We start from the raw sequence: 18,779 nt of genomic DNA on the forward strand, positions 1-18,779 counted from the left end.
CGGGTTAGGTAGCACATGGTTTATGTAATACCACTTGGTGGTTTTGTGAGACTTACTACTATATAAGTATCCACAAGGGTAGTTGTTGGGGTGAAGAGAGAGTGACAAAGAGAAGAAAAAAGGCAAGAGTCGAGTGGGAAAAGGCTTGACAAGTTAGCCAAGGGAGCATTTGTGAAGGTTGAAAGCATGGCATGGGATGTGTGGATTCATGCTTGTTCACATAGTTTGCTCGGTTGTGGCTATGGCCATGAAGGCTTCCATGGTTGTATCGCAATGGTATTTTTTGTTGAATAATACATGGTGATGGATGCTTTTGGAGGCTGGGTTTTTCCCTCAATGAGGGTTTCCCAAGGTATATCTTGAGTCACATTTTGTGGGTATGTTGTCTATTCTCTTGCATATGGATTTTAATTCTGTATTTATTTTTTATCTATTATGGGTTATGTGGAAACGGTTATATTCTTTATTGCCAAGTTTCCTTACAAGGTTTGATTATTTTTTTAGTGCCTTTGGTTAGATCTAAATCCTAGTTTGAAAGTCCAATTTTTGAGAATAAAATTTTAGAGTGCATAAGTTGTTTTCTTACAAAAAAGAGAGGCACACCAGTGCACCTAACAGGTGCGTTAGTGTGCCAAATTACTAAGAAAGGGACATTCACCTTTGGTGATGCATAGATGTGCAGTTGCACACCTACACAGCACCATGAGGTATGCCTTATCACTAGCAAACCAAAATTAAACACAAAAGAAGGTGCACATTAGTGCATCTATCTACGTACATTGATGCACACCTCCTTCACTTCAAATCCTAATACAAAACTTGACTAGGGTGCGTAGTAGTGCACCAAATTAGGTGCACTATTGTGCACCCTTTAAAACTCAGACAAACAAGAAAACCATTTATGGTGCACAATAGTGCACCTGATTGGGTGCGCTACTACACATTTTAAATGCCTAAACCTTTATATGCACTTAAAAGAGCATAGGGTGTGCTACTGTGCACCATATCTATTAAGTTCTATACAAAAAATGTGCACACCAAGTGCACCTATTAGGTGTGCTAGGTGCACCCTTTTGCAAGAAAAGAGGGTAAAACTAGGTTTTTTTCATGTTTTTTGTCATAAAGTTTTCTGGGGTTTTTTCTCTTGTTAGTAGTAGGGATTGGATTAATTGTTTTTTTTTTTCAACTCTTCGAACTAATGTTTTCTTTTATTTGTAGGTAAAAAAGGCATCCTTAACTTGTCGGGGTCATAACTTTTCACCTAGAGCTCAAAATTCAAAACCATTTACAGTGTTGGAAAGAAGAACTAAAAATCTAATTTCAGTCCCTAAAATAGTGAGCCTTTGATTGCCTAGCTTTAGGGATTGATGAAAGTTTCAACTTGAAATTTTGAGTGCAAGACCTTTGAAAAAGCCATTTAAAAATGCCTAGAAAATCTTGTGAAAAAGTTTCAAACATTTGATCATTTTGAATAATATGGATCACCTGGTCTCTCACCAGGAAGGATAGGGCAGTTGGAGAGAAGAAAAGATCAAAGATACATAGGACAGAAGAAGCTTTGCTAGAACTAGATACCAAGCTTGGGGATTTTGCTAAAACCCATATAGAAGTAGGCAACTATAGGTAGAAAGTGAATGAAAAATATAATTCCTTAGATTTAATGGATGGAACAAAGGTCACAAAATAATAGAGAAATTCAAGGGCAAACATCCAGTATATAGCTTTGGTATGATGGGGGACAAAACCCAAAAGCTAGAATTTTATTTTTGGCACTAAGTAAAATTTTGGATTTTTGGACCCTTGAGGTGCACAGGTGCACCAGTGCACTTTTTGCAACAAAGTCTTGGAAGTATTTTGAAGAATTCATCGTTGGTGTGCAGGTGCATGGTGTGTTGATGCACTTTTGGCAACAAAGTGTTGGAATAAATTTGAAGAATTCATGCAGGTGCGCTAGTGCACTTCTTACAAGGTGCACTTTTCTAGAGACATGTCAAGAGTTAACTACTAGTTCCAAAAATAGAGCTTTCAATGCATCAAAAATGTAATGCATTTTGATAGCAATTTAACTTTGACAAATTCCCATTTGAAGGATTAGCTTCTATTTTTGACACTTCTAGACATTTCTACTTTGACTAAAGGCTTTCTTATTCTTCTCCTCTCATAAATTCTTTGTTCTTTGACATGCAAAGGCTCATGCATCCAATTAATGGATATAAAATGGATGTAGTCCTACTAAGAAACAGTTAGATGGTTAGTTTGTATATAATTAGTTTAATTTAAAAGCATATTATTGCATGAAGATATCACTCACTCTCAACACAAATTGAGGAGACGATTTCTTATAAATACTCCATTGTAATATGTAAGTAGGGTTGCCATTATTTTGCAAGAATATTATGGTTTTGGTGCTTGCATTTGGAGTGTAGTGATTCTTTCCTAAATGTGTCATTTTTTTGTGAATTTACATTAATAGAATGTGATTGAGCCTAAATTTTAGTGTGTTATTTCTGGTTGTACGATATTTTGATTCTAGTGTTTGTTATGATATCACAAATTCTAGTGTTGTATCTAGCTCAAGAAGAAGTCACCAAATTTTTCCTTCATAACTTTTTGTTTCGCATGAGTGCACTTTCCATGGCCTTGCAATTTGATGAAAAGTGAAACATCAAAAGGTTATTGAATTTCCATCAACGATTGCATTAGTGAGATTAAGGAAGCATTGCTCCTACTTTTATTGGTTATCCACTGATTTATTTGAAAGCTTAACTTGTAGATGTGTTGTTTCTGTAGCTTATGTCCATTAGGATTTTAATTTTAGGTTATTTTCTTTAAATTTCTTGTTATTTTCTTTACTAACTGCTTTTAAAAATAGGAATTCAAACTAGTTACATTGTTAGGTTGCATTCATTTTAAAATAGAAAATGCCAAAAAATATATCTTTTTTGTGGTGAATTTTGAAACAGCAAGCAAATTGATCATTTGATCTGAAATTGGTTTGAACCAGCAAAGGCCTCCTCATGAACATTCACATTTATCTTCAACTGATTGGATTCTAGTAGGTCACAAGATTGCTTAGAACCTTGGAGTTGATCTCCAAAGATTGACTTTTCAAGAGAGGATTTTGAAAGAATTCTTGTCATTAAGCATTGTGCAAAATGACGGCTCAATAGAAGTGGTGCTAGAGGGAGGGGGCCTAAAAACCATTTGGGTAAAAAAACCCAAGTTGTTTGAAAATTCTACAATTTCGCAAAAAAAAGAAAAAAGTATGTGAATTTTTAGTAGGTGTGCAGGTGCACTATTTTGAGAAAGAGTGCTTCTTTAGAGGTGCACTTTTCTAGAATAAACACAAAGTTCCTAGAACTTAGCCACTTTCACAAGCATCACAGTGATAATAGGATACCAAGAACTCCACCTATTTGCATTAAAAATTTCATCATCATCATCCTCTTTACATTCTACTTCACATTCCCATCATTATGCACCATGTCTTTCTTTAATTCCCAAAGCTCACCTTTGAATCTAATTGGCCCATTGCATGACTTGCCCAAAAATCTGAATTTTTTTTTCCCAAGGTTCACTTATTTAGAATCACAAATAATAGAAGATCATATTAAAATTTTTAAGGAGATCTTTAATCAAAACTAGATTCAACATATGGACATGGTATGCCACCTTTTTTCTTACACTTTGGGGGAAATGATGTTCAATTGGTACCTCAATCTACCACCAACATCAATAAGGGATTGGAACTATTTTGAGACCAATTTTTTTGGAAAAATTCAAGATCTATGTTGATCCAGCTCTCCTATATCATCAGTTCATCTCAAATAAGAGGGATCCCCATGAGACTATTTCACAATTTAATCATTGTTTCTACAGGATGTATCAAAGAATGGAGTTTCCTTACATTATATCACAAGAGGTTGCCATCTATATCTATTTTGGAACAATGGATTCATTAACTTCTATTTTTCTAAGAAGGATCCCACCCAGAGACAATGATACCATTGAAAAGGTCTTCAAGGAGGCTATTGCATTCATGAAGTAGGTTACTGCTACTCCAATGCCATTAATTACATATTTAGGGTATGAGTCTCAAAAGATTACTTTCTTTGAGCAAAAGGTAGTTGCATCCATTGAAGTAGAAAATAATATGGCTTGAGAGTTTAAGTCCATGAAGGAGATGATGTCTCTTTTATCTAATGAACTCATCAAAATAAAGTTGAATTCTTCAATAGACCAAGGCAATCATCCAAGACAACTTTCTACCCAAAGCAATTATTCTCAAAATCAGAGAAAAAATTTTAGCCTTTACAAGAACATCAACAATGAGAATAATTGTATTACAGGTATGAGTCCAAGTGAAAATTTGTATGAGCACAATGATGTTTTAGATCAGCTGCCTCACCAAATCATGGAGGAACAACCCTTGCAATTTAGTGCAATGGTGTTTGAATCATGTGATAAATCTGCAGGAGGAAAAATTGATGAAGATGATCAAGAGGAGTTTGTCTTTGCATTGAATGAATAAATTCTTCCAAGTTTTAATGTTTCAATAAGTGTGCATATGCCAAGAAATTCTGAGAACACAAGAAATTTTGAAGTTCCAAAACTCCATAAAGTTGCAAATAGTGATGGAAATGCAAAATATCCTAAGGCTGGTGAGATTAAAAGTCATCAAGATGAAGATACCAATTCTTTCTTCTATGATATTTATCCCCCACTGGATAATGATAAGATACCTCCCCCAAAACAAGATTTGTCAATAGAAGAGATGAATAGAATGTTCAATTTGGTCTCAAGCTTGACTCAAGAAATGTCTATTTGCAGGTATTCTAAACATATATCAAACCATGCAATAACCAAGTCATGTAAAATCCATCCATTTGGGTTCCATTTAGAAGAAAATTTTCCTAATTTCTTATTAGCTTGGGATATTTCAAAGGAGGGAAATTAGGTTTTTCAATAGGCTTCTTTGGGATATTGTCATGTCCCATTTTTAGTGACATGTCATTTTTAGTGAATTTGCCTATCATGGACTCTTGTAGGCAGATGATTTTGGTGAGAGAGTCATTCTGATGATTATTTGGGGATTGGATGGTCTATTTTACTCTTGGAGAGATGGGTTTTATCATATTTTTTATTTTATGTGTTATGCGGGGCCAAAATATTATAATTTTGAGTTAACTTGCACTTTTTATTTTATGAAGTTAATTTTTATATAAAGTGCATGAAAAAGGGATTTCATAAGAATATTTTACAAATACTTCTAGAATTTCTTAGTGGCTTCTTAGAAAAGTGCATAAATAGAGTGCTTGGCCTCTCATTTGGACATCCTATGACTTGAGTTTACACTACTTTTCTCTTTGAGCATTTGTGGCACCATCTTGCTCTGTAGATTTTCATTTGATCATTAGAAATAGACTCTCCTAAGGATTTTCATAACTGAGGAGGTGAAATATCCTTTGAAGGGTTGCACTTTGGAAGTGGTATTCAACTACTTCAAGTTGGGCTTATTTGGACATTTCCAACAGGGTTCGATTTTCAGCCTCAACATTCATTTTTTCTCATATCTCACTGTTGGCTGTTGGTTGGGAGTTTGATTTTAATTTTCTAGGAGAATTTTCCTTGGAACTTGGTGATTATTTCCATAGCATTTTTTACACCTTTCAGCCCAGTATTTATTTTTTCCAAGTGCTATACTAGTCTATACATGTACAACTATACCTGCAAGCCATACGGTCAGCAAGTTTGAGGGCAGGTTGGAGTTGCATTTTCATCATTTCATCTTCAACATTCAATCTCCAACATTTTCTCAATCTAGGTTCTTTCATTTCAATTTTTAGTTGCAAGAAATTCTTAGTTGCATTCAGCCAATTATGGTTTGTTTTGATGTTCCATGTTGTAATGCTTTGAGTTGAAAATTACATATCATATGTAAAAGAATTTGGTTATCATTGAATAAATATATTGACACTATTTTTACAGAAGCTATTTGAGTAGATTTTTTGCACAAAAATTTCCTTTATTTAGCATTTTACTTTCAACGGTGTATCTAGTTTGCATGTCAAGTGTTTGATGAAATTTCACAGTTTAGTATTAGTGGTTATTAGTGGCCTATTAGCAAGGGCCGTTATAGTGGTATCAGATTGGTATTCTTTCTATCCTATTGGGTAAAGAATCTTTATACATTCTTTAGCTTTTGGGTATCAAAAGTATTATACATGCAGGAGAGTGGCGCCTAAAGAGGAGTAGGAATTTAGAGATATACTTACTATGGGTGAAAGATAGTCATAGAGTCCACCTAGAGTCCCCAAGACTGATGAGGATGAGGCTAGAAACTTCTTCCAGGCTATGGCTATTGGAAAACAAGATATAGTTTAGTCTATATGTGCATTGACTACTATGATGGAAAGAGTTGCTCAACCAAGGAATCAAGAACAGGGTAGGGGGACACCAAAGTAGGATAACAGGAGTGTAGTAGGTTCACAAGGTGCTCCTAGGTAAAGGTCATGGACTACAAATAGGCCTACACATCCCACATTCCTTAGAGAAGTAACCTAGGAGGCAGTAGAGGACAATATGTCAAAGGACTTTCAAGATGATCTTCAAGCTATAGATGTAGAATGGAAGGCACGACCTCCACATGTTCATGAGTTACTAAATTTTTATTCCTACCTAAGTCAGAGAAGAGAGCACATGAGGAGTAGTAGGTGGAACTAGAGGCCTAGAGGAGGTCAGGATAGTAAGTTGCAACGAGCTGCTAACAAGCTCATCTTACCATCTTTCGATGGCAGTGGACAGATGATAGCACAAGCTTGAATCCATAATTTATATACATTCCTAGTATTGAGGCCTATGTTAGAGATGGATGCTATCAGTTATGCTACTTTGCATTTAGATGGTGTAGCACATGATTGGTGATCACATGGTATGGTCACATTATAGCATAATCAAGTGACATCTTATCAGGATTTTGTGGATAGATTGGTAGAGTGCTTTGATAAGAAAGACAAGGATATCTTTTTATATGATCTTGCACAGTTGAGATAGACATACAATTTGGAAGTCTAGATCAGTGAGTTTTAGAGATTATCAGTGATGGTACAAGATGTGTCCATGAGGAGGTTGGTTATACTATTCATAGAGGGGTTGTCTGAACCTCTAAAGGGGTGGATCAAGGCATTCAATCCCTCTTCATTATAGGAGGCTATGAGGAAGGCACAGAGCATGTAGCTCACAACACCCTCCAGCAAGTTCACCTCTAGGAGCACTTCTTCATGCAAGGACAATTAGAAGTTTGATAGAAACAAGGGCAAAAAATGTGACACCAAAGATAATTCTACTACACCTTTGGATATGGAGACACTGAATGACTTGCGCAAGAAGAAGCTATGTTTTTACTACAAGGGTCCCTATGACAAAGATCGTGGTTGTCCTATGAGGCCTAAGGGGAAGGCCAATAGGGTTATGTGGGCTTACTATGAGGGTTTAGATTTTGATAATTCTCAACATGAGGTTGATCATAGTGATGCAGAGCCCGAGGCAGAAGTAGAAGCTCCAGAGACTAAGGAGGAGCTTGAGTTGCACTTTCAAGACGCACGCTTGTCTAGCATTCAATAGGAAGGATCTTTTAGATTGTGTGGTGTTCTAGTAGGGCAGAGAGTTATTACCTTGGTTGATATGAGTGCTACGCACAATTTCATTAATGCACATTTTGTTGAACATTGTGGAATTATGACTAAGGAGTTTGAGGGACTACAAGTATAGGTTGTTGATGATTACACTCTTAAGTGTAATAGAATGGCTAGAAATTTTCCCTTACACTTGAACAACTATGAGTTCAAGGAAGACTACCATGTTGTCAACATGGATGATCTAGATATTGTTCTTGGGATGTAGTGGTTGCACTCATTAGAAGAGGTCAGCTTTAGATTGAAGGACATGGAGATTAAGTTTGAAGTGGACAAGAAGAAACACATTTTGAGAGCCATCAGGAATGGAACATTAGGACTATTTCATTTAGATAGCTAGAAAGGTTAACCATACATAATGATATTGAGTGGGTACTTGTATGTACTCTCATGCCTAGATAGGAGGGATAGCATAAGATAGAGTATCACCTAGACATACAAAGGTTAAGAGTGAAGTACAATAGAGTCTTCAGTGACATTCCACCTAGTAGACCACCAGATAAAGGAATTGAGCACATCATTGAGTTGGAGGAGGGTGCTAAACCTATGATGATTACACCATATAGGCATCCTAAGAGGTTTAAGTATTAGATCAAGAAAACCATCAAGGAGCTTCTTCTGATGGGACACATTAGGCCTAGAAAGTCTCCTTTTTCTTCTTTGGTTGTGTTGGTGAAGAAAAAGGATGGTACATTAAGGATCTGCATTGATTACAGGGTGCTAAACAAAATGACAATCAAGAATAGATACCCCATTCCATGTATTGATGAGTTGATTGATGAGCTTCACGATGCATGTTACTTCATGAAGATTGATTTGAGATTTGGCTACCATCATATCAGAGTTAGAGAGTAGGATATTGAGAAGACTACCTTTAGATGTCATTGCGAGCATTTTGAGTTCGTGGTCATGCCATTTGGGCTGACCAATGTGCTAGCTACTTTTTGGTCCACCATGAACATGGTCTTCCATCACCAGTTGAGGAAGTATGTGTTAGTCTTTTTTGATGATATTTTGATTTATAGTCAAACTTGGTAGGAGCACATGGAGCACTTGGAGATAGTTTTGGGGATCCTATAGTCAAAGTCCTTGTATGCTAAGGAGTCCAAATGTGATTTGGGCATGACAGAGCTATTGTATTTGGGTCACATCATTAGTGCAAAGGGAGTAAGGATGGATCCTAATAAGATCTATGCTATTGTGGATTGGCCTACTCTAGAGAACTTGACACAATTGAGAGGGTTTCTTGGGTTTTGTGGTTTCTACCATAGATTTGTCAGTGGGTATCCATGCCATGCAACTCCTATGATAGATTTGATGAAGAAGGGAGTCTTCATTTGGACACCTAAGGCACAAACTTTCTTTGAGAGATTCAAGGAGATCATGACTACATGCTCTGTGTTAGCATTACCTAACTTTTCAAATCCATTTGAGTTTCAATGTGATGCATCTGGAGAGGGTATTGGTGCTATTCTGATGCAGGACAAGCACCCCATTTCATTTGAGAGTAGGAAGCTTCGTGGGCTAGAGAGATCATTTAGTATATATGACAAGGAGATGTTGGCTATTATGCATGCATTGGTTAAATTTAGATAGTATATAGTGGGTGGTAAGCTTTGCATTAAAACTAACCACAATAGTTTGAGACATTTCCTTGGACATAGAGATCTCACTGATAGGCAAAAAAAATGGGTTTGTAAACTGCATGCTTATGATTTTGACATATCCTATGTGAAAGGGACTCTAAATGTGGTAGTAGATGCATTGTCATGTAGACCACATCTCAGTGCTATGATTTAGATATCAAAAGATTGGAGACATGTGATCATTGCTGAGTATGTTAGAGATTCATGGGCATTCAAGATTGTTGATGGGACAGTTGTTGATACTAGGTATACGCTTGTGAATGATTTGATTACCTACAAGAACATGATATTCTTAGTCCTAGGATCGAAGGAGAAGCGTATTGTTATGAAAGCACTTCATGAATCACCTACAATTGGACATCCTACATACTTCAAAACATGTAGGTAGGTACATGAATGATTAACATGGAAGGGCTCAAGGTAGATGTGTTGCAATATGTTAGAGAGTGCCCTATTCGCTAATAGAACAAACAAGAGCACACCTTTTCAGTAGGGCTCCTATAGCCACTTCCCATCACTAACAGGAAGTGGGAGTGCATATCTATAGATTTCATTATGGGCTTTCCTAAGGCCCAAGGGAAAGATTGCATCTATGTGGTGGTGGATAGGTTGACAAAGTATGCACACTTCCTTCCCATCACTACTACTTACACAACAGTGCAGGTAGCTAGAGTCTTTTTCAGGGAAATTTTTAGACTATATGAGATACCCTGAAGCATAGTGAGTGATAGGGACAATAGGTTTTTGGGTCATTTTTTGTAGGAGGTGTCCATTTAAGTGGCACTGAGCTCACACCTAGCACCAATTACCACCTGCAAACTGATGGGCAGACAGAGATAGTAAATAAGTGGGTGGAGGGATATTTGTGGAACTACATGGCTAGTCAGCGTAAAGCATGGGTTAGATGGATTTATTTATGTCAGTATTACTATAATACTACCTATCACATGTCTATTTAGATGACTCCTTTCAGAGAACTATATGGCTATAATGCATTGACATTTGTTGATTTGCTTATGAGTGATGTTAGAGTTCCTCATGCTGGGTATTTGCTTCAGGACATTGTTAATGCTCTCAGAGATAATATTGCTAGAGCATAGAATAAGCATTAGCAGTATGTAGACCAGAAGAGGATAGAGAGGAGTTTTGAGGTTGGTGACAGGGTTTACCTCATGTTGCAGCCTTACCGATAGTCTACTCTCAAGAAGAGGGGGTCAGAGAAGCTTAAGCCTAGATACTATGGCCCTTTCAAGATTATTAGGCTTAGAGGTGAGATGGCTTATGAGCTTGAGCTTCCAATAGACATCAGGGTGCATAATGTTTTACATGTTTCATGGCTCAAGAAGGCATTGGGTCAGCATGTTGTGCCCTCAACAATTCTTCCTCCATTAGATGATGAAGGGAAATTGGTTCTTGTTCCTGAGTACATCATTGACAATAGAGACAGACAACTTCATAGTAGGACTATTAGAGAGTACTTGGTGAAGTGGAGAGATTTACCCGAGGAGGATGCTACATGGAGGGAGAAGATATTTTGCAACATCCAACTTTGAGATTGCTTGAGGGCAAGCAATTTCAAGAGGGGCAGACTGTCATGTCCCCTTTTTAGTGACATGTCATTTTTAGTGAATTTTCCTATCACGGACTCTCCTAGGTAGATGATTTTGGTGAGAGAGTCATTCTGATGATTATTTAGGGATTGGATAGTCTATTTTAATCTTAAAGATATGGGGTTTATCATATTTTTTATTTTATGTGATATGCGGGCCCAAAATATTATAATTTTGAGTTGAGTTGCACTTTTTAATTTATAAAGCTACTTTTTATATAAAGTGCATGACAAAGGGATTTCATAAGAATATTTTATAGATACTTCTAGAAGTTCTTAGTGGCTTCTTAGAAAAGTGCATAAATAGAGTGCTTGGCGTCTCATTTGGACATCCTATGACTTGAGTTTACACTACTTTTCTCTTTGAGCATTTGTGGCACCATCTTGGTCTGCAAATTGTCATTTGATCATTAGGAATAGAGTCTCCTAAGGGTTTGCATAACTAAGGAGGTGAAATTTACTTTGAAGGGTTGCACTTTGGAAGTGGTATTTAGCTACTTCAAGTTGGGCTTATTTGGACATTTCCAATAGGGTTTGATTTTCAGCCTAGACATTCATTTTTGCTCATATCTCACTGTTGGCTAGGAGTTTGATTTTTACTTTCTAGGAGAATTTTCCTTAGAACCTGGTGATTATTTCCATAGCAATTTTTGCACCTTTTAGCTTGGCATTTATTTTTGCCAGGTGTTGTACCATTCCATACATGTACAATTGTACTTATAGGATGTACAATTAGCAAGTTTGAGGGTGGGTTGGAGTTCCATTTTCATCATTTCATCTTTAGCATTCAGTTTCCATCATTTGCTCAATCTAGGTTCTTTCATTTTAGTTTGTAGTTGCAAGAAATTCTTGGTTGCATTCAGCCAGTGAGGGTTTTTTTGGATGTGCCATGTTGTAATGCTTTGAGTTCAAAATCGCATATCATATGTAAAAGCATTTGGTTATCATTGAATAAGTATATTGACACTATTTTTACATCAGCTATTTGAGTAGATTTGTTGCACAAGAGTTTCCATTATTCAGCATTTTACTTTTAGCATTGTATTTAGTTTGCATGTCAAGTGTTTGGAAAAATTTCACAGTTTAGTATTAGTGGTTATTAGTGGCCTATTGGCAAGGGCCATTACAGATATGAGGTAGAAAGCATATTGGTCAATGATATTAATGAATCTTGTAATTTGAAAGGAAGGTTGGTGATTGATTTTTCTAGTTTGAAGGAACCTAAATTGTTTTCATGTCCATGTGAAGTCATGTACCATGAGATAAAACCACCAAAAGGAGATATTACAATGTGTGACTGTACCCCTTTGGTGAGGGACTCACTAGATCAGGTAATATTTTTCTATTATCCCTCTTAGTTCGATGATTTTCAATTTGAATATGATGCTAAAGGTAAGAGAACTTGTTTTTGGATTTATCATGGTCATGGAGAGTTACCACAACTTTTGATTTTATGTGATTCGTGCTCAGAATTTGAATCGAGATTGTTCAAATTTTATTTTTTTGAGGACAACGGCAAATCAACTTCTCTTAGGACTATATGGGGTGGTTCATTAGTATTGCACATCATGAGAAATATACTAACAACCACTTGACATTCTTATTATTCAAATTTTTCTATAGATAAGTTTTTTTTTTTGTTTTTGTTTTTTTTTTTGTCCTTTTAGTCTTTTTTAGTTAGGTGTTAGTTTTCTTTAAGTCAAGTCTTTTGTTTAGGTTTCATTTCTTTTACTTTTAGAGTTGTGACAGTCCAAGGGTTAGGTACAATCAAGACTCATTCTTGATGCATTTTATAAATCACTCCTTGTGGTTTCAACTTTTAGGAAGAGATATTTCTTTGTCAAAATATTTTGATGATTGTGTCTTATACCAACTAAGGAACAAATATTACTTGCAATAATATGGAACTTTCAGTCTTGAATTCTGAATTGTAGACTAACAAGTTCTCTACACTTTACAATTTAAAGATCGATTGTCTCAAGTGTTGTCAAATTAAGGTTGAATACAGCAAGGGATGGTCCAAACTCTACCAATTCAAATAGAAGGGCCTTCTCAAAGGAATTGCTAAGATCATTGTTTGGCGTGACATTTTCTAAAAGTTCTTAAAAGAGCAATGCAAGGGATATTCACAAAAGATCAAATCCAAAAAATGACACCAATATCTTGGCCACACAGTCTAAGCATGGTTAGGATACACAAAGAAAAGAAAGAAAGATAGAAAGGTGTTAATAATGAAGGATTCAACAAAATCTAAGAAAGGTATTTTGATTAAAGGGATATGCACTCTAAATAAGCTATCTAGTATCAAAATAATTGTTGCATCAAAGAATAAAATGTCAACATGTGAGCTATACGAAGAAATTATTTAGAAGATTACCTAGGACTTAAATGAAAAGTGACAACCCATTAAGAGCCCTTAAAACTAATTCTCTCATCTGGCCAAAGAAAGAATTGATAAACAGTTTTCATGAAGATTTCCAACTAATGGATCAGATGAGGTGGAAGATTGTTTCCAAGTCGTCCAAAATTCTGATAGACTACATTCAAAGATTTCAAAGGAAATGGATACATTAAACACACACTAAACTTGGAGATTCAAGATTCTGAGGTTTTGACTATAAAAGGACTCAAAATATGCCTAGAATGTTCAAGATTCAGTTGGTGCTTAATACATACCAAAAGGAGTGTTTGCTAATGAAGAAATGCATTTGTCATTTCTTCCTTTTTGTTGGGGATATTTTTTGTGTTTTCATAATGCATTCCCCATTTCACCTAGAAATGGGGCCCCCCTACTTTAGTTTTTATCTTTTTAGATCCCTAGTCCATGGTCCGATTCTTTTTTTAGTGCCTTTGGTCAGATTTGAATCCCAGTTCAAAAGTTTAATTTTTGAGAATCAAATTTTAGAGTGCATAAGCTATTTACTTGCAAAAAAGAGAGGCACACCAATGGACCTAAGAGGTGTGCTTGTGCACAAAATTACTAAGAAAGGGACATTCACCTTTGGTGATGTGTATATGCATAGTTGTGCACCTGCACAACACCATGAGGTGTGCCTTATAACCTACAAACCAAAATTAAACACAAAAGAAGGTGTACATCAGCAACCTATCTAGGTGCACTGATGTGCACCTCCTTCACTTCAAATCCTAACACAAAACTTGACTAGGGTGCATAGTAGCGCACCAAATTAGATGCACTATTGTGCACCCTAAAAAACTCAGACAAACAAAAAAACCATTTACGGTGTGCAGTAGCGCACCTAATTGGGTGTGCCACTATGCAATTTAAATGCCTACACCTTTATATTTTCTTAAAAGAACATAGGGTGTGCATCAGCACACCTCATGAGGTGTGCTTTTGTACATCGTATCTGTTAAGTTCTCTACAAAAAATGTGCATGCCGAGCACACCTATTAGGTACACCAAGTGTGCCCTGTTGCAAGAAAAGAGGGTAAAACTAGGTTTTTTTTAATGTTTTCCATCATAGAGTTTTCTAGGTTTTTTCTCATGTCAGTAGTAGGTATTGGATTAATTGATTTATTTTTTCGACTCTCCAAACTAATGTTTGCTTCTTTTTCTAGGTAAAAAAGGAATCCTTAACTTATCAGGGTCATATCTTTTGACCTAGAGCTCAGAATTCAAAACCATTTACGTCTCTAAAAGTGAGCCTTCAGCTGCCCAATTTTAGGGACCGATGAAAGTTTCAACTTGAAATTTTGAGTAGAAGACCTCTGAAAAAGTCATTAAAAAAAGTCTAGTAAATCTTGCAAAAGAATTTCCAACATTTGATCATTTTGTATAATCTAGATCACCTAGTCTCTCATTGGGAAGGACAGGGTAGTTGGAGAGAAGAAAAGATCAAAGATACATAGGACAAAAGAAGCTTTGCTAGAACTGGATACCAAGCTCGAGGATTTTACTAAAACTTGTATAGAAGTGGGAAACTATAGGAAAAAAGTGAATGACAAATAGAATGCCTTAATTTTACTAGATTTGATAAAGGTCACTAAAATAATAGAGAAATTCAAGGGCAAACATCCAATATATAGCTCTTGTATGAAGGGAGACAAAACCCAGAAGTCAGAATTTCATTTTTGACACTAAGTAAAATTTTGCATTTTTGGACCCTTGAGGTGCGCAAGTGCACTTTTTGCAACAAAGCATTGGAAGAATTTTGAAGAATTCATACAGGTGCATAGGTGTGCAGGTGCACTGGTGTACAAGTGCACTGGTGTGCTTTTTGCAATAAAGTGTTAGAAGAATTTTGAAGAATTCATGCAAGTACACTAGTATCTTGGTGTGCTTCTTCCCAAGTGTGCTTTTCTAGAGGTGCACTGGCAGTTAACTACTAGTTCCAAAAATAGAGCTTTCCATGCATTGGAAACACATTTTGACAATAGTTTAACTTTGGCAGATGCCAAGTGAAGGATCAGCTTCTATTTTTGACACTTCCAGACACTTCTACTTTGACCAACAGTTTTTTTATTCTTCTCCTATCATAAATTTATTGTTCCTCGACATGTAAAGGCCCATGCATCCAATTAATGAATATAAAATGGATGGAGTAGTCCTACTAAGCACCAATTAGATGGTTAGTTTGTATATAATTACTTTAATTTAAAAGGATATTATTACATGAAGATATCTCTCTCTCAACACAAATTGAGGAGACAATTTCTTATCAATACTCCATTATAATATATAATTAGGGTTGCCATTATTTTTCAATAATATTATGCTTTTGGTGCTCGCATTTAGAGTGTAGTGATTCTTGGCTTAATGTGTCATATTTTTGTGAATTTACATTCATGGAATGTGATTGAGCCAAAATTTTATTGCATTATTTCTAGTTGTGTGATCTTTTAATTTTAGTGTTTGCTATGATTTTATGAATTTCGCTTACGTATCTAGCTTGAGAAGAAGTCACCAAATTGTTCCTTCATAACATTTTGTCTCACATGAGCGCACATTTTGTGGCCTTGCAATTTGATGAAAAGTGAAACATCTTATAGTTATTGAATTTCTATTGACAATTGCATTAGTGGGATTAAGGAAGCATTGCTCCTACTTTCATTGGTTATCCATCAATTTCTTTGAAAGCTTTACTCACAGACATGTTGTTTTTGTAGCTTATGTCTATTAGGTTTTCAATTTCATGTTATTTTCTTCACTAACCCATTGTTAAAATAGGAATTCATACTAGTCGCATTGTTAGATTACATTCATTTAAAAATAGAAAATACCAAAAAACATATCTCTTTTGTGGTGAATTTTGAAACAAGCAGATTGATCATTTGATTTGGAATTGGTTCGAACCAACAAAGGCCTCCTCGTGAAAATTCACATTTATCTTCAACTAAGTGGATTCCAATAGGTCACAAGATCACCCAGAACCTTGGAGTTGATCCCCAAAGATTGATGTTTCAAGAGAGGAGATTTGAAAGAATTCCTTCCATTAAGCATCATACACAATGACATCTCAACACCTCCCTTAACCACATTAGGCATGTCAGATAGAAAAGTAAAACAAACACACAAACCATACACATGCAAGTATGGGGTAAGTACTATAATAAATCTTGAGTACAAATAATCACATATTCAAACATGGAAAAATCATCATTATGAATATAAAAAATCATAATTTGATATCATCATGAGAGAAACCACATTTACTAAAGATTCATTAAAGTATCATTAGTGTGTTGGTAATCATAATCATCAATCACTACGTGAAACATATCAACTAAGTGATTCTTAAGTGATATATACGTACTTTGAGTTATTAAATAATGTCATAATTATAAATTCAGTATCCTTGAAACTAACACATGCATGAAATAGGCATGAAAGAGTTTGGTAAATATAAAAAAAATAAAACGATGGGTGGGCATTACATCCACTCCCCTAGAATTAGGCTTACTCATGGAAGCCTACTACAATGACTAGGGTAACTAAAAGCTAAAGAGTACTATCTATAATGTCAAACAAAATGATCATTTAAGAAACTAATATAATTGAGTTAACTATGTATACACTTTTAATCACTTTGAGCAATATGATTCTAGATTAATAATAAATTGAAAACCATATTGATCTAATATTCATCTTTTTAATAAATACTAAAATAGATGCCCTAAAACACTACAAAAAAATATAAACATCTCTTAATTGATTGAAAAATATAAAAGTTATAATGCATAGACATAAATGTTATGATTTTCCAAGTTTCATGTTCAATAGTTCCACTGCTTCTAATTTTTTGTTCAAACTGTTTATGTTCAAGTTTGATTTTGATACATGTTTATTTTTTAAATCATATTACAAGTTTAACTATTTGTTAACTGATTGCACACAATATTGCCCCAAGTTCCCAGTGTTGAAACTTGGGTTCTGACACCAGATGTAATGCCCTACTTGGGAACTCAAAATAAACTTGGGCTCTAACACCAGATGTAATGCCCCACTTGGGAATTTTAAATAAACCTAACATGTCACAATGTTTATTGGACTATTTTTTAAGTTTAAACAACATCAAAGTAATAATAATGCAGAAGTAATATATAGATACACATCAAGTACACATAAGCAAATTACAAATACAACTTTCATTCCTCAAGGGTTCCTTCACATTGAGTCACATTAAAAAGTTTTATTAATAAGTTTAAGTCTCAAATACAAATTTTTCCAATCATAAAGAAATAAAAGATACATTATCACATAAGAAAATGCATAAGTAAAACTAATAATATGAAAACACATCTAATGAATAACATCCACTGCGTGCATATTATAGGGTATGTGAAAATAAATACAAGTACATCAATATCTAATATAATATCTCGTAGGATATCAAAACACATGATACATAGATACCTCAAATAAATAGAAGTCTCCAAGATAAGAATAAGAATGATAATGGTACCATTGTATCAATGGACATCCAAAATCTATCAAATTGATGGGGACCCAAATGGTAAGAAGGTACTACCTCTCAACCATGTGGTCACCTAATCAAGCTCCCACTTCACCATGCAAGAGAGATAATGTAGATTCACACAAAAATAATCAAATCATAAAATAATCATAGGAAAAGGAATCCTAATAGCCAATTCTACTTCAAGGGTAACACAAACTACTCAAGAAGAAAAGGTAATCAAAATCAAAAAGACATTCATACCAATACCAACACCACATACCAAGTCAATATAAAAATACCAAGTATATTTCAAGTATCAAAACCAAAAAGATACAACCACCTCCAAATCAATGTCAGGTGTCACAAGAATGATAACCAACATATAATTATATATTGTCAATAAAAGTAAACCACCAATCACTAACTCCAACAACAAAATAACCACAAATGAACAACTAATAATTCAATAGTAAAAGTCAACTTTCAATAATAAATGGCATCCAATCAATTAGTAACAACTCACTATAAATACACCATCAAAAGTAATATCCAACAAGTACACCACTAGAGGAAAATATTAAAAAAAATGAAGGGGACTGAGACTATATACTATGGAGTGTCATCACATGAGCCAACTCTAAGGTTACTGTGGTATTCTCTCATGAGGACCATAGCCCCCTAGTAACTTTATGCAGAACCAGAATATCCTCTCATGAAGATGAGGAGACTACTCATATCTTAAGGTATCATCTTACTCTCATCCTTAGTCTATAAAAGCACTCAAGGCATGAATGAGGAAAAAAATATAATTTATCTTTTTAATGTATCTCAAGGAAAGGGCTAGTAAAGATATTTTAATTACTATGTTATCACTTGTTACACAACTTATAATGAGTTATCCTGATAGCCA

At 35.1% G+C, this 18,779-nt stretch overlaps 1 protein-coding gene across 1 annotated transcript in view; it reads left to right on the forward strand.

Moving 5' to 3' along the window:
* Positions 1–10,440, forward strand: part of LOC149546556 (tRNA (guanine-N(7)-)-methyltransferase-like) — a 54,316-nt gene extending 43,876 nt beyond the window's left edge. The window contains exon 2 of the mRNA XM_089793998.1: positions 10,300–10,440. Coding sequence (XP_089650124.1) covers positions 10,300–10,440 — 141 coding nt within the window. The remainder of the gene's footprint in view (positions 1–10,299) is intronic.
* Positions 10,441–18,779: the final 8,339 nt, after the last annotated feature.

This window comes from Cupressus sempervirens, chromosome 7, assembly GCF_028749045.1.
Source record: "Cupressus sempervirens isolate cs-2001-9-10 chromosome 7, ASM2874904v1, whole genome shotgun sequence".
NCBI classification, from domain to species: Eukaryota; Viridiplantae; Streptophyta; class Pinopsida; order Cupressales; family Cupressaceae; genus Cupressus; species Cupressus sempervirens.